The sequence below is a fragment of the Triticum dicoccoides genome, chromosome 2A (assembly GCF_002162155.2).
Source record: "Triticum dicoccoides isolate Atlit2015 ecotype Zavitan chromosome 2A, WEW_v2.0, whole genome shotgun sequence".
In the NCBI taxonomy this organism is placed as follows: domain Eukaryota; kingdom Viridiplantae; phylum Streptophyta; class Magnoliopsida; order Poales; family Poaceae; genus Triticum; species Triticum dicoccoides.
In genome coordinates this window covers 8636164-8652157 of record NC_041382.1, presented here as the reverse complement: position 1 = coordinate 8652157, position 15994 = coordinate 8636164, and the positions used below count along the sequence as shown (strand labels likewise).

At 48.4% G+C, this 15994-nt stretch overlaps 1 protein-coding gene across 1 annotated transcript; it reads right to left on the bottom strand.

The window, feature by feature from the left end:
- Positions 1-752: 752 nt before the first annotated feature.
- On the bottom strand, positions 753-1953 carry LOC119358601 (transcription factor TB1-like). The gene has a single exon (XM_037625075.1). It carries the CDS (start codon positions 1714-1716, stop codon positions 1006-1008), a length of 711 nt encoding a protein of 236 aa, XP_037480972.1. The 5' UTR covers positions 1717-1953; the 3' UTR covers positions 753-1005.
- Between the last annotated feature and the right edge of the window lie 14041 nt (positions 1954-15994).

Below are 15994 nucleotides of genomic sequence, written 5' to 3'. Positions count from 1 at the left end.
ACACCAGTGTACATGCATACTGCTAGTTCAAATTTTCTGTTTAGTTTGACAATATATTAATTAATTGTAATGTGGCCATACATCCAGAGAATACTTTGTACCAACCAGTTGGCTTATCATATACTTATAGTCAATGTTTCAAAGGGATAGATGCTATTCAGAATTTCAGATATAATGATTCTAGACTAGCTAATTATAATCATTATCATGATGCACATGCTTTATGTTTTGACAACTCTGCTCACAGGCACCTTTTTCTTTTCTAATCATTCTCAGATACATGCGATACAGGTATATCTCTTGCATTAATGTGATACTTATATTAGTCTTCCTCTAGACCTGTGTGACTTGTATGTGAATAGCTTTCAGTGAGGATAACAGATAATTCAACTAATTAACTCAAACTCAAGGTGACACTGAACCAATATATAATTGACTGAAATATACTGCCATCCGAATTTGATAAAAAAAGATAGATCATTTCTGTAACAAGAAGACCTGAAACCTGCTTATACATCCTTGTATACTGCATGAAGTATAAAGCCTAACTCAGGGAAACCTATCAGTTGTGCTAGATTAAGGTAGAAACTAAGTATATGCATTTGTCATAAATTCATTCTTGTAAATATATGTGATGTGAGCAAATTGAGTACATTTAGTTTGCACTAGCTAGCTGTTACTAGGATGGTTCAAGAATTTCACCTGAAATTGATTGCCCAAACCTTCCGATCAAAACTGTATGTGACCTCTTAAGGATGATATTCCCATGTAGCACTGGAAACACAGGACAACTCCAAGAACCTCAAAATTAGCACATCAGCAAAATATAGTTGCCAAAATTAGTAGAACGAACCCAGCATGAGCATAAGATTTGCAAGAAATCAATTAATCTCACCATTGGACACAAAGTTTGCATATCAATATGTCATGCAGCTGCATATATATACAAGAAATCACCTTAAGTAATTAGAATTAGTACTCCGCCGTTGTTGCCGCTCTCATTAATTAGTCCAATCCTTCCATCGGCTGCCCTATCGCCGCCGCCTCCGACATGAACCAGTCAAGCTCACCTTCGCCGCCGATGCTTTTCATCAGATCTCTGACGTCGTGCTCTTCCTCCCTCGCATCCTCGAAGCGGCCGGTGCTGGAGGAGGTCGCCCCCTCCCCTTTCTCTTTCAACGGTCCTGCAGCGGCAGCGGCAGCGCCCCCCTGGGTCTCGTTGGCAAGCCGGTCGATGGCCGGCTTGGACTGCGTGAGGAGCCACTCCACCGTCTTGCTGGCCTTGTCGAAGCCGAGGAGGTCCTGCAGCGCGAAGAACTCGCGCGCCACGCCGACGGACAGCCGCATCCGCCGGTCGCGCACCCCCTGCGCCGTGCGGATCTTGCTGTGCCGGTCCGTCCGGAACGGCCTCTTCCGCGCCGCCCCGACGACGGCACCCCCTGGCGCGCCATTATTCCCCGGCTCCCCCCGCTCCGCCGGAGCTGGAGCGGTTACCGGCTGCCAAAGCACCGCCTCCAGGGTCCCCTCCTCCTGCAGCAGCAGCTGCTGCTGGTGGTGGTGGTACATCTCGGCGGGGAAGAACTGGAAGTACTCGCCAAAAGACGACGGAGCTGGATGCATGTGGCGGCCGGTGGGTAGTAGGGTTTGATAGTGGCGGTTCTTGGTGGGATACTCAATGATGATGATGGTGATGATAACGGTGGATGGTTGGGTCATCTCTCAAATAGTTCGAAGCTTCAGTAGCAAACCAAAGCAAGCAGTAAACTTATGTGGATCAGTGGATGGACAGCTAGAAGCTCCCTGTTCTGGTAGTGGCCTGCGCTACTAGCTAGTGTCAATGCGGATCTAAATCTTACTTCTACTTTTACTGCTCCTTTCTCGCTCTATGTCAAGTAGAGCTAAGCATCCATGTCCAGGGAAGGGGCTGGAAGAGGAGGAAAGGGGAAGAAGAGGTGAGGGAGGACGAGCTAGCTAGCTAGAGACGGTATAGGCCGGCATCTAGATAGGGCACTCCTTCAGGCCCACTTGAGTATTAAGATATGGACAAGTGTATCCAGTACTACATTGCAAGTGTACTATACCCAGCTTGCATTTTTTTAATATCTATTTATACTTTTTTTATTAGTAATTTATTTCTTTTTGCCTGTGCTGGCGGGTGCAGCTCTGCAGGCAAGCGGCTCTGTCTTCATGGTTGGATGGCAATGCCATTTGATGTAGTAGCTGGCTAGCTAGGTCTCAAAACTGTTAATGTGCACTGGCATGTGGGGTCAGGAGAGGTAAGGTGTCTAGCTAGCTTGTCTGCTTCTGCTGGTGGGTGTGTGTGGGCGAATGATGAACGCATTATTGTGAGGCAAATCTCTATACGTGTGTGCAGTTACTACTGTAGGGACATGTGCTGAGGGCTGTAGGCCTATACCCATCTAAGAATGGTCACGTATTTGTACACATCTAACCATGTGCATAGGTACAGTGCTAGGTAACGATGGGACATTTGGTTATTTAGCACTACACCCGTTGTATGTTAGGGCAATTCCAACACCGAGCACCAAATTACCGGCAAATATCGTCCCGTCCAAATTTCCACAAACCAGAAACAAAGTGGGTGATGTCTGAAGGAGTCCGCCACGTCGGACACTGACAAACCGTCCAACCACGCAGCCGTTGCATCCATATCGGCCGGTCGCCATTAAGATGTAGCAAGATTGCTAGCCGCCCAATCAACATCCTGACGTCCTCTTTGACGGCGAAGAAATACTTCTCCGAGACGGAGCGGTGGTAGTGCTGCATCACGCAATGCCGGGTAGTGTTCGCAAACACCCAAGTACCGCTGGCCTGGCTGCTCGCGGAGGCTTCGGCAGTCGAACCTTCTAAGACCACATCGAGTCGAACACCCATCACCAGCGCTGGCTCAACAACAAGCTCCTCCGAGTGGGCTGGCGGAGCCCGAGCGTGACGCCTTCATCTGAGCCGCCGACATTATTGATGTCTACTATACAACTTTATGTTGGGGCTGGAAAGCAACAACGCGTTGCACAAATTCACCGACACGGCAAATATACACATTACACAACCCCTTTCACTTGTGATAAACTTTGAGGACATGTTCAACCAACAAGTAAGCAGCGGAATAATACAAACAACATGCACATGTGACACAGGATTTAATATGGAAAAACCTTCTCAACTTGAGGAGTAAAAAACCATGGCTGTGGACCGACCGGTCCACGCAATTTCACTATGAGAATGATGAGTACAAAGTCTGCTCTAGAACCTCTAGAGAGATTTACAACACACTCTCCACGTTGCCAAACGACAACAGTAACAACAGCCACAAGAGGCAAGATTTCAGCAAAGCAGAGTTTACACAGCTTCTGTACCCTTCAGTGTTTTGCAAACTGCTCTTAAACCATTGAACCAAACAATACCAAATCTGGCAGACAAGTAGACACATGAGTTCTTGACATCCCCTCCAAATTTCAGCTCAATCGGACATCATTTGCCTACCAAACTGTTCGTCTCCCAAAACTACTTTGTTCTGAAACTGCAGCAGTCAGAGCTAGCAAAACCACTCTCAAATCTGATGCTCCACTGACCCAATCCTCAAACCAGCTAACCAGATCGAAGTACTCAAAATAAGGAACGAGCTCATCAAGTTTGGGGTCGATCCAAGCACGTTTGAGCCTCCAATCACCAGCTTGAACATTGTCTAGTCAGATGCAGCAAATCTGGACAGAGCCTCTGATTCTTCTTCTTCCTCTCTCTCAGGTTGTGTTTTCTCTTGTGTGCTCTCACTCTTACTCTCACACGAATGACAGCCACCACCAGCAGGGGTGAAGTGGCTAGGGTTTTCTCCTTACTTCACTTCACTTGGAAGCACTCTCAACCGCTGGATGCAGCGAGGATCAACGGCTGACATGTGTTGGACTTATGGGCTGATGTTGGGCTGCCAACACACCTCCACGTGGAGGGACTTAGCCCAACACTTTATTCTTATAGACTCGTGTTGGGCCTCCAAGCACAGAGTTTTGTAGGACATTAATTTTTTTTCCTCAAGTATAACATTTATCAATCTGTGGGACGTGTAGGATGAAGATGGTCTCTCTCAAACAACTCTGCAATCAAATATAAGAAATATCTTGTGTCCTCAACACACCCAATACAATGGCAACTTGTATAGGTGCATTAGTTTGGTAAAGAGATGGTGATACAAGTATAGTATCAATAGTAGATATAGGTTTTTGTGATATGAAAATATAAAAATAGCAAGATAGCAAGTGATAAAGCAGAGCACAAACAGTATTGCAATGCTTGAAAACAAGGCCTAGGGTTCATACTTTCACTAGTGCAATCTCTCAACATTGGTAACACAATTGAATCATATAACAATCCCGCAACATGCGACAAAGAATCACGCCAAAGTTCTTACCAAGTGGAGAACATAAGAAGAAATTGTTGTAGGGTATGAAACCACCTCAAAGTTATCTTTTCTGATCAATCTATTAAGCTATCCCTGTAAGTGTCACGAACAACCCTAGAGTTCATACTAAAATAACATTATATGATACACATCAATCAACTCTAATGTCACCTAAATACTCCAATATCACCACAAGTATCCGTGGGTCAATTATACAATACGCATCAAAACATTTCAGATTCATAATATTCAATCCAACACAAAGAACTTCAAAGAGTGCCCTAAAGTTTCTATCGGGGGAAGTAGGAAGAAAACATGCATCAACCTCAATGCCTAGATTAATGTCACCACGGGAATCCGCAAGTTGATTGCCAACACATATATCAAGTGAATCAATAAAACACCCCATTGTCACCACGGGTATCCACATGCAAGACATACATCAAGTGTTCTCAAATCCAAAATATTCAATCCGATAATAGTGAAACCTCAAAGGTAAAAATATCAATTCATCACAAGAAGATAAAGAGGGAGAAACACCATATGATCCAACTGTATTAACAAAGCTCGCGGTACATCAAGATCATGTCAAATCAAGACCATGAGAGAGAGAGAGATCAAACACATAGTTAATAGTACATACCCTCAGCCCCAAGGGTGAACTACTCCGTCATCATGGAGACCGCCGAGATGATGAAGATGGCCTCCAGTACGATTTCCCCCTCCGGAAGGGTGCGACGCTATAGATGGGATCTCTTTGGTACAGAGGCTTCTGGTGGCGGAGTCGAAGTTCTTGGTTAACTTTCAGGGGTTTCCCTATTTATAAGAATTTTCAGAGTTGGAATCACGCAAAAAAGGGGGTTACGATGGGCCCACAAGCCACATGGGCACCATCTTCACCCCTTGGGCGCGCCCAAGTGGCTTGTGGCCACCTCATGGCTCCTATCGTCCTCCCACAAAACTTCGTGGGTCTCTTTTGTTCTAAAAAATCGTCAAAAAGTTTCAAACCACTCCAAGAACTTATATTTCTGCACAAAAAAACAACACCACGACAGTTCTGCTGAAAATAGCGTCAGTGCGGGTTAGTTCCATTCAAATCATACCAAAACCATATAAAATGGTTATAAGCATGGAATGAATACTTCATCAATTATAGATTCGTTGGATGCATATCAGCATCCCCAAGCTTAATTCCTGCTCGTCCTCGAGTAGGTAAATGATAAAATAAATAATTTATGAATTATGAATGCTAGTATAGTGTATAAATTTGATAAATGATAATTTTAATCACTTTTCCTAGCATCATAGCATCAACTTTTTCTCATAAAACTCATCATGACAAAGTAGCAATCAATTCACATGTTATGGTTCAAACAATGCATTCTCTTGAAACTTAACAACCTATGTTCTTAGTCACAAAACAATTTCAATGCATATTATTTTCAACGAAGTATAAGTAAGAGCTCCACATACTCAATTATCATATAGTCTTCTATGATTGCTAATACTCAAAGCATATTTTTAGAAGAAATAGCATCCATCAAACACAAAGAAAGATATGGGCTTAATGTTTCGCCTCCCAACTCATTTATCATAGAGATAATTGTCACCAATAATAATTCATGATCAAATATATTTGAATGGCCATATGTGCCTAGATCTTTTCCCACCACATGATGATTGCCAACTGAAGAATAGGTTGGAAAAATAAACTGACTCGATAAAAACAAAATTAACAGAAAAAGTACAAGATAAGCCCTTCATAGAGGGAAGCATGGATTTGTAGAGGTACCAGACCTCATTGCTTAAAACGGAGATGTATTAACATTTTGAGTGGTGTGCCTCTCCTGTCAATGTCACGACCGAGAATTCTCAATATCTTCCATGCTTAACACATTATTGGTGGTTCCCAAGCGGAAAGGTAAAGTTTACTCCCCCTCAACCATCCAAACACAAGCCATGGCTAGTCGAATCCTCGGATGCCCTCTGTCGGTGTCAAAACCGGCGGATCTCGGGTAGGGGGTCCCGAACTGTGTGTCTAAGGCGGATGGTAACAGGAGGCAGGGGACACGATGTTTACCCAGGTTCGGGCCCTCTTGATGGAGGTAATACCCTACGTCTTGCTTGATTGTTCTTGATGATATGAGTATTACAAGAGTTGATCTACCACAAGATCGTAGAGGCTAAACCCTAGAAGCTAGCCTATGGTATGACTGTATGTTGTCCTACGGACTAAACCCGCCGGTTTATATAGACACCGAAGGGGGGCTAGGGTTACACAAGGTCGGTTACAAGGGAGGATATATACATATCTGTATTGCCTAGCTTGCCTTCCACGCCAAGGAGAGTCCCATCCGGATACGAGACGAAGTCTTCAATCTTGTATCTTCATAGTCCAACAGTCCGGCCAAAGGATATAGTCCGGCTATCCGGAGACCCCCTAATCCAGGACTCCCTCAGTAGCCCTTGAACCAGGCTTCAATGACGATGAGTCCGGTGTAGTATTGTCTTCGACATTGCAAGGCGGGTTCCTCCTCCGAATACTCCATGGAAGATTTTGAACACAAGGATAGTGTCCGGCCCTGCAAAACAAGTTCCACATACCACCGTAGAGAGAATAATATTTCCACAAATCTAACCTGATGACACGTTTTGACGGCATGACATCATGCCACGACCCAGTCTTTATTCGAACTGTTTTTCTCAACCAGCTCCGCACATATCACGAGGCGGTTTTCTTGACACGTCTTGTCAAAGCAGAGATCGTGTTCCTCTTATCACGGGATTCTCATCAATACATACGTGGGTAACCCAACCGCGCCATCAATTACGGCGCCTGGGGAATAAGCGGTTTTACCAGGAAAGTGGGGAGACACACCGCCTCCTCCGCCCTTATAAAGGGACAAGGATTTACCCTTTTCACCCACGCCTTCTTCTTCCTCGCTTACCCATTCCCGCACACTCGAGCTCTAGCGCCCAAGCTCGCGTTCTTCTTCTCAAACCACTCCAAGCATGTCCGGAGCAGGAGGCAAGTGGATGGTCTCCTCCGTCACGGAGGAGAACATCAAAAAGTTACGGGAAGCTGGATATCTGGCCGCGGATATCGCGCACCGGCTGCCAGATGCAGGGCAGATCATCCCTACGCCCGAACCCCATGAGAGGGTAGTTTTTCTTACCCACTTTGTCCGTGGACTGGGATTTCCCCTCCGCCCATTCGTCCGCGGGCTGATGTTCTACTACAGGCTGGATTTTCATGATCTGGCCCCCAATTTCATCCTCAACATCTCGGCGCTTATCGTCGTGTGCGAGGCCTTCCTCCGCATCAAGCCCCATTTCGACCTGTGGCTAAGGAATTTTAATGTCAAACCGAGGTGGTGGTCGGTCAGGAGGTAGAGTGCGGAGGCGCCATGGTGGGCAAGATGCCTAACGTCACCTGCCTCGAAGGCTCCTATGTGAAGACCATAAAGGGGTGGCAATCGGGGTGTTCTACATCACCGAGCTGCGTGACTCCAACTGGGTGGCGGCCCCCGAATTTCGATCCGGAGTCCCCACGCGGCTCACCTCCTGGAAAGAGAAGGGCCTGTCCTGGGGTTCTTTGCTAGAGCTGACTGGACTCCAGACCTGCATCCAGAACATGACAAACAAGAAAACCAAGCTCGTCAACATGGTCCAGGTAATGCTCTTCCGTCGGACCCTTCCATGTCAACGACGGGCATTTGATTTGTGTGAGTTCGACTCGGCCAAGCACCAGACGCTGCGAGAGCTCTGTGACACAACGCACGAGAACGTTTGGAGGGTGTTGTTCAAGAGCGCCGAGATTCCTCCCTCCCTCACCAAGGACCGCGAACTCAGCGCAAAGCGCCGCGCAAGTCCGGTAGGATTTTATATCTCTCAGGGTATTTATTTGCCCCGGTTTAGTTATGTGCATGATCTAAGCTTCCATGTCATTAACATGGCTGGATTCAGACGGCGGAGCAGCTTGATTGCCCAGCCTCTCTGCCCGAAGATCCCGCAGACGTTCTTCTAACGAAGATGCTGACTCCGGCACCTTACGAGGTGCCGGCAAAGAAGGCCAAGAAGAAGGCCACGGGGACCTGAAAGGGTCTCCGGCGCAAGGTTGTATCGGACTCATCGTCCGATGACTCTGACGCGCACTCCTCCCATGGAAACAAGGAGGAGGAGGAGAAAAGTCCCCCCCCCCCAGCCGGTGGAGAGAAGAAAAGGAAGGCTGACCCATCCGGGGAGGCTGAAGGGTCCAAGAAGGGAAGAACCCTCCCTCCTGACTACGCCACGACGGCCGCCGACAGCGGCAACGAGTGGCTACCCAGGGACAAGCCCCTGGCGAAGTCGTAAGTGTCTGGACACCATAGTACTTCATGGTATATTTTATTGCACTGCCTCTCCTCATGCCTAACATGATGCACTCCGTCCCGAGCTCATCTCGACGTATCCTCGTCGAGAGGCTCTTTGGACTCGTTGGATATGAACAACGGTTCTCTTCCGACCGCTTCCACCCCTCGCCCTACGGACAACGCCGAGGTGTTGTCTCAAAAGGCACCGAGCCAAGGGGAGGTGGTCCTGGGGGCGCCTCGCGGCGAATTCCCGGACCCTGGGTACCAAGGGAGCGAGGCTCCTATGGGCTCCGAGTTCGAGCCCCAGCCGGACACTGCGCCGGAACCTCCGATGGTTCCAGACTCCGGCAGGCGGTCCCCCGTTAAGGGGGCCAACCATCCGTGCCGGTATCCTCTGTCCATCCAGAGGCACCGGACAACTTGCTGGAAGTGCTTCGCAGCGCTTCCATCGACGAAGAGCACCACACAATCATGAGTGTGGTGGTCGAAAAGGTTCATTCCGCCAAAAACGGACTGACCAAAGCTTGCGCCAGCCTCCTAACAGGCTTTGAGGTAAGCAATCAAAATATAAGAAAATATTACCGCATAGATAGTAGCCCCTGATGCTCTGTTCGGTGTTCAAGAAGAAAAGCCGAATAGAGGATCAAATGATGACTCGGGAGTCTAATCAGAATGTATCTATGTGTATGTGCAGGCTTCACTGCTGGTCGCTGCTGCATGTACTGCGGAGGTCTCTGCACTGAAGCAGGACCTGGAGCGGTCCGAGACCAAGCTCGGCCTTACCAAGACGCAGCTCGAGGAGAACAAAGGTAAGTAATACCTTTGTCTATATATTCAAAGAGAAGTTTGGGTGTAAAGTAATAGGATCATCATCGATTTGTCAGGGGCCACAACCGAAGTGGCGACCCTGAGGAAGGCGTTGGCTAAGGCCGAAGAAAAAGCGGCCAAGGAGCGCATTGAACGGGAAAAGCAAGAAGCCCGAGTAGGTGAGGTGCAGCAAGAGCTCGTGGCTCTCGCCAAAAAGCATGAATCCTTGGATCTTGACTCTAAGACGCGAGAGTACGAGCTCGCGCAGGCGCTTGACATCGTCCGGAGCGCCAAGGCGCAAGCCCACAAGGCCCTTCAGGAGATTGACGTGGTGAAGAAGATAGCAGTGGGTAAGGCATTCATTATGTAAAGCAAGCACGTGAAGGAGACTTTCCTTTTTCTTACCCGAGTTCGGAGCTCTCCAGGAGCGTTTGCAGATCTTCCCCGCAGTGTACTGGATGCCGCGGAGTTTTACCGAGCTGAGGAGGGGAGCTCAACGGAGAAGTTGTTCTGGTCTCAGTATACTGGGACCGAACACCCTGTGCCCTTGAGAGACCAGCTGAAGCAGTTGGTCGAGCTTCACAAGGCGGCCGAATAGGCCATGAGGGGCCTTATAGTCCGGATGTGGCCTGGCGAGCCCCTGTCCGGTAGCTACTTCGGTCTGGTGAGGCGTCTTGTGGAAGCCTGCCCATGGCTGGAAGTCATAAAGCGGTCTGGCTGCATCGAGGATGCGCGCAGGGCTTTTGCTCGTGCGAAGGTGCACTGGGCGAAGCTGGATGCCGTGAAGCTGGTGAAGGAGGGGCCGCCGGAGGGCAAGGAGCATCGTTGCCGCGAGAATTATTATGAGAGTGTCCTGAAGGGTTCCCGCCTAGTGGCGGGTGAGTGTGCCAAAGATGTAATTTTTGAATGAACATGCTCATGTGATCCTATAATATGAAACGAGTTCATTTGCGCCATGCGACGCTTTCTTAATTTAAAATATTACCTTCTGTGCGGCCATTTATAAAATCTGAGAGTAGGCCAGTCATCGGCTTATGCCCCCATGTAACTAGTACTGGGGTGTTCGCGATAAATCTGAGCAGTCTTTACCCCAATTTTGGGTCCTTCGAGGGAGGTGTTCAGCGCAACGAACCAGGCAATCAGACTATAATGCTTTATCACTCTCACTTAGCCATAGAAGTCTACAATTTTAAATTTCGGCGAAGCCCCTGGTATTCGGAAGGCCGAATTTGGGGCGCTATACACGCCTAAGCCGGACAAGGCCGACTCCTTGCTCAAAGCGGAAAAAGTCTTTAAGGACTTGAGATCTCTCGAACAGCGACCAGTCTCTCGCCTTATCATGAGAGTCAGTTTTCGGCTTTCTCTACTGAGGTGTTTGTCCGGAAGAACCGGGACACAATCGCAGTAGTTCTCCCACCGCTACCTTAGCCGATATAGCGGAACGTAAGGTACCAAAGCATGGGAGCCGGGCAAACCCAACATTTGACCAAACACATGATTCGGAGCTGATGCATATAATTCTATAAGTTCGGGGTGCTGCACTGTCGAAAGTGTTCGGACTTCTTGCACCGTATTATGGGGTAAACAAGAGCCCCTGGCGAACTGACCGTGCCCGATTGTGCGGGTGCGGATTGTTGTAAATGGACATATAAGAGAAAGAGAAAAAACTTGAATAATGCAATGATAGATTAATGATATGCATTGTTATTTAAATAATACGTCGAAGCGTACTGGTACAAGTAGTGCAATGAGCAGAAAACAGGACAATTAGGAATGTCCTATCCCAGGGCAAGCTGCGCATAGATAGTAAAAACGGGTATATCAATTATTATTAGAGACCACCTGGGGGTTCCCGTGTTCATCTTAGCTTTCTTGCCGCCTTGGTTGTCGCCTCCGGAATGTGGCCGGCGATCGTACTGCCGGAAAGGGCTTCCAGAGAGTTAGGCCCTGAAAGAGAAAAGGAATGATAAAGGTATAAACCCCTAGGGTGGTTAAGCCACATTGCGGAGTGTGTCCTGATCATGCCCCCGCCTATGTCCGCGCCGCACGGGTTATGTACGCGCCGCACGGGTTATGTCCGCGCCGCACGGGTTACGCGCCGCAAAGGGCTTCAGTGCGTAGTTATGTACGCGCCGCACGGGTTTCGTCGCTTGACTGGGACTGGGATGGGGGCCGAATTGCTAAGCGAGCTCTGATCGTGCCGGGCGATCCTGTTGTAGCTTGTTCCGGACTCGCTTGAAGGTGTTTGGGGGCTGTGACGCCGAATGAGTGGTCTGCCTTAAAATGCTGCTTTGTGCTTCTGCTGCAAGGGCCGCAGTGTGCTCTTCCGTGCGGAGCGAGCGTTCTGTGTTTCCATTTACTGTTATGACCCCCTGGGTCCTGGTATCTTGAGCTTGAGGTATGCGTAATGCGACACTGCATTAAATTTTGCAAATGCTGTCCGTCCGAGTAGTGCATGATAGCCACTGCGAAACAGGGCGATATCGAAGATTAACTCTTCGCTTCGGAAGTTGTCCGGTGATCCGAAGACCACTTCCAGTGTGATTGAGCCTGTGCAATGGGCCTCTACACCTGGGATGACACCTTTAAAGGTGGTTTTGCTGGGTTTGATCCTCGAGGGATCGATACCCATTTTTCGCACTGTATCCTGATGGAGCAGGTTCAAGCTGCTGCCGCTGTCCATAAGGACTCGAGTGAGGTGAAATCCGTCAATGATGGGGTCTAAGACCAGTGCGGCGGATCCGCCATGACGGATGCTAGTGGGGTGGTCCCTGTGATCGAAGGTGATCTGGCAAGCAGACCATGGGTCGAACTTTGGGGCGACGGGCTCCATCGCATAGACGTCCCTTAGTGCATGCTTCCGCTCCCTCTTGGGAATGTGGGTTGCGTATATCATGTTCACCGTCTTCACTTGTGGGGGAAACCCCTTCTGTCCTCCTGTGTTCGGTGGCCGGGGCTCCTCCTCGTCATCGGTATGCAGCCCCTTGTCCTTGTTTTTGGCATTTAACTTGCCGGCCTGGTTGAACACCCAGCATTCTCTGTTGGTGTGATTGGCTAGCTTGTCGGGGGTGCCGTGGATTTGACACGAGTGATCCAGTATGCGATCCAAACTGGACGGAGCCGGAGTATTTCTTTTAAACAGATTTTTCCGCTGACAGGATATAGAGCCTCTGAATCCGGCATTGACTACCGTATCTTTGGTGTTATCGCTGTTGTTGCGGCGCTTTGGTCTGTTACGACGTTGCCTACTGTTAACATCTTTGGTATCCGAGGTGCCCGGATTCCTCGATGTGTTGTTGCTGCGAGCCAGCCAGCTATTCTCGCCCGCGCAAAAGCGGGTCATGAGTGTTGTGAGGGCTGCCATAGATTTCGGCTTCTCCTGGCCGAGGTGGCAGGCGAGCCACTCGTCGCGGATGTTATGCTTGAATGCCGCTAGGGCCTCTGCGTTCGAACGGTCTACAATTTGGTTTTTCTTAGTCAGGAACTGTGTCCAGAATTGTCTGGCCGATTCCCCTAGCTGCTGGGTTATGTGGCTCAAATCATCAGCATCCGATGGCCGCACATAAGTGCCCTGGAAGTTGTCAAGGAATGCGTCTTCCAGATCCTCCCAACTGCCTACAGAATCTGCTGGCAAGCTGTTCAGCCAATGCCGAGCTGGTCCTTTTAGTTTTAGTGGGAGGTAGTTGATGGCATGTAGATCATCACCGCGAGCCATGTGGATATGAAGGAGGAAATCCTCAATCCATACAGCGGGATCTGTTGTGCCATCGTATGATTCGATAGTTACGAGTTTGAAACCCTCCGGGAATTCGTGATTCATAACTTCATCAGTGAAGCATAGGGGGTGTGCGCCGCCTCTGTGCTGGGCTATATCCCGACGCAGTTCATATGAATCTTGTCTGCTGTATTCGGCCCGGCCGGATTTACTCTTGGCGTATCCAACGCGACGATCATCGTCCCGTGTTGGCGCGCGTGTCTGTGACCCGTATATTGACCTTGCGATTTTTGCCTTACTGTCCAATATGTCTTGCAGGTCCTCTGTGTTGCCCCGGGCCTTAGTATTTTTGATTGAGTGGCGACGGGGTGCGGGCTGAACTTCAGGCTGAAACGCCTCTCTGGCTCGGCCGCGTAGTGGCCAGTCAGCCGCATCATACACTGGTAAATGAGGTTTCAATGCTTCCCCCTCGAGGTGAGGTAGCAACCTGCGTTTTGGGTAACTCTTGGAGGGGCGCTCGAGTTCATACACTTCGGCCGCAAGGACTTCGGTCCACATGTCTGCTAGCAAGTCTTGATCAGCTTGAAGCTGTTGCTGCTTTTTCTTCAGGCTATTTGCCGTGGCCATAAGCCGATGCTTGAAGCTCTCTTTCTCGACGGGGTCCTCGGGTACGATAAATTCTTCGTCTCCGAGGCTCGCCTTGTCTTCGGAGAGAGGCATGTAATTGTCCTCCTCCGGTTCTCCATCTGCTGCCCGCTCTGGAGGGCTAGCTTGTTCGTCCTCCGGCTCTACATCGTGCTAGAGGGGATTGTTGTTGTCTTCGGCACTATCCGGAGTGTTATTGTCTCCTGTGCCGGTATCACTTTTCTTGCTGTGGCGGGACTTAGAGCGGCGCCGCTGACGTCGGCACTTGGGTTGCTTCTTGGAGGGGTCATCCTCCGCTGTCTCGTCGCCATTGCCTTCTTTGGGGGTGTCCACCATGTATATATCATATGCTGAGGTGGCGGTCTGATGACCCACAAGTATAAGGGATCTATCGTAGTCCTTTCGATAAGTAAGAGTGTCGAACCCAACGAGGAGCAGAAGGAAATGATAAGCGGTTTCCAGCAAGGTATTCTCTGCAAGTGCTGAAATAAGTGGTAACAGATAGTTTTGTGATAAGATAATTTGTAACGAGCAACAAGTAACAAAAGTAAATAAGGTGCAGCAAGGTGTCCCAATCCTTTTTGTAGAAAAGGACAAGCCTGGACAAACTCTTGTAAGACATAAAGCGCTCTTGAGGACACATGGGAATATTGTTGAGCTAGTTTTCATCATGTTCATATGATTCGCGTTCGGTACTTTGATAATTTGATATGTGGGTGGACCGGTGCTTGGGTACTGCCCTTACTTGGACAAGCATCCCACTTATGATTAACCTCTATTGCAAGCATCCGCAACTACAACAAAAGTATTAAGGTAAACCTAACCATAGCATGAAACATATGGATCCAAATCAGCCCCTTACGAAGCAACACATAAACTAGGGTTTAAGCTTCTGTCACTCTAGCAACCCATCATCTACTTATTACTCCCCAATGCCTTCCTCTAGGCCCAAATAATGGTGAAGTGTCATGTAGTCGACGTTCACATAACACCACTAGAGGAGAAACAACATACATCTCATCAAAATATCAAACGAATACCAAATTCACATGACTACTAATAGCAAGACTTCTCGCATGTCCTCAGGAACAAAAGTAACTACTCACAAAGCATAAACATGTTTATAATCAGAGGGGTATTAATATGCATATAGGATCTGAACATATGATCTTCCACCAATTAAACCAACTAGCATCAACTACAAGGAGTAATTAACACTACTAGCAACCTACTAGCACCAATCCTGGACTTGGAGACAAGAATTGGATACAAGAGATGAACTAGGGTTTTGAGAGGAGATGGTGTTGATGAAGATGTTGATGGAGATTGCCCTCTCCCGATGAGAGGAGCGTTGGTGATGACGATGGCGATGATTTCCCCCTTCGGGAGGGAAGTTTCCACGACAGAACAGCTCCGCCAGAGCCCTAGATTGGTTCCGCCAAGGTTCCACCTCGTGGCGGCGGAGTTTCGTCCGAGAAGATGGCTTATGATTATTTTTCATCGAAAGACTCCATATAGCAGAAGATGGCCACCGGAGGGCCACCAGGGGGCCCACGAGGTAGGGGGCGCGCCCATGGGGGTAGGGCGCGCCCCCCCACCCTCGTGGGCAGGGTGTGGCCCCCCTAGTGAAGTTCTTGCTCTCAGTATTTTTTATATATTTCGAAAACATCTTCCGTGAAGTTTCAGGACTTTTGGGGCTGTGCTGAATAGGTCTCTAATATTTGCTCCTTTTCCAGCCTAGAATCCCAGCTGCTGGCATTCTCCCTCTTTATGTAAACCTTGTAAAATAAGAGAGAATAGGCATAAGTATTGTGACATAATGTGTAATAACAGCCCATAATGCAATAAATATCGATATAAAAGCATGATGCAAATGGACGTATCAACTCCCCCAAGCTTAGACCTCGCTTGTCCTCAAGCGAAAAGCCGAAATCGAAAAATATGTCCACATGTTTAGAGATAGAGGTGTCGATAAAAATAAAATACGGACATGGGGGCATCATGATCATTCTTATAACAGCAACTTATATAATTTTTGTCATATGATCTCTAATGCTA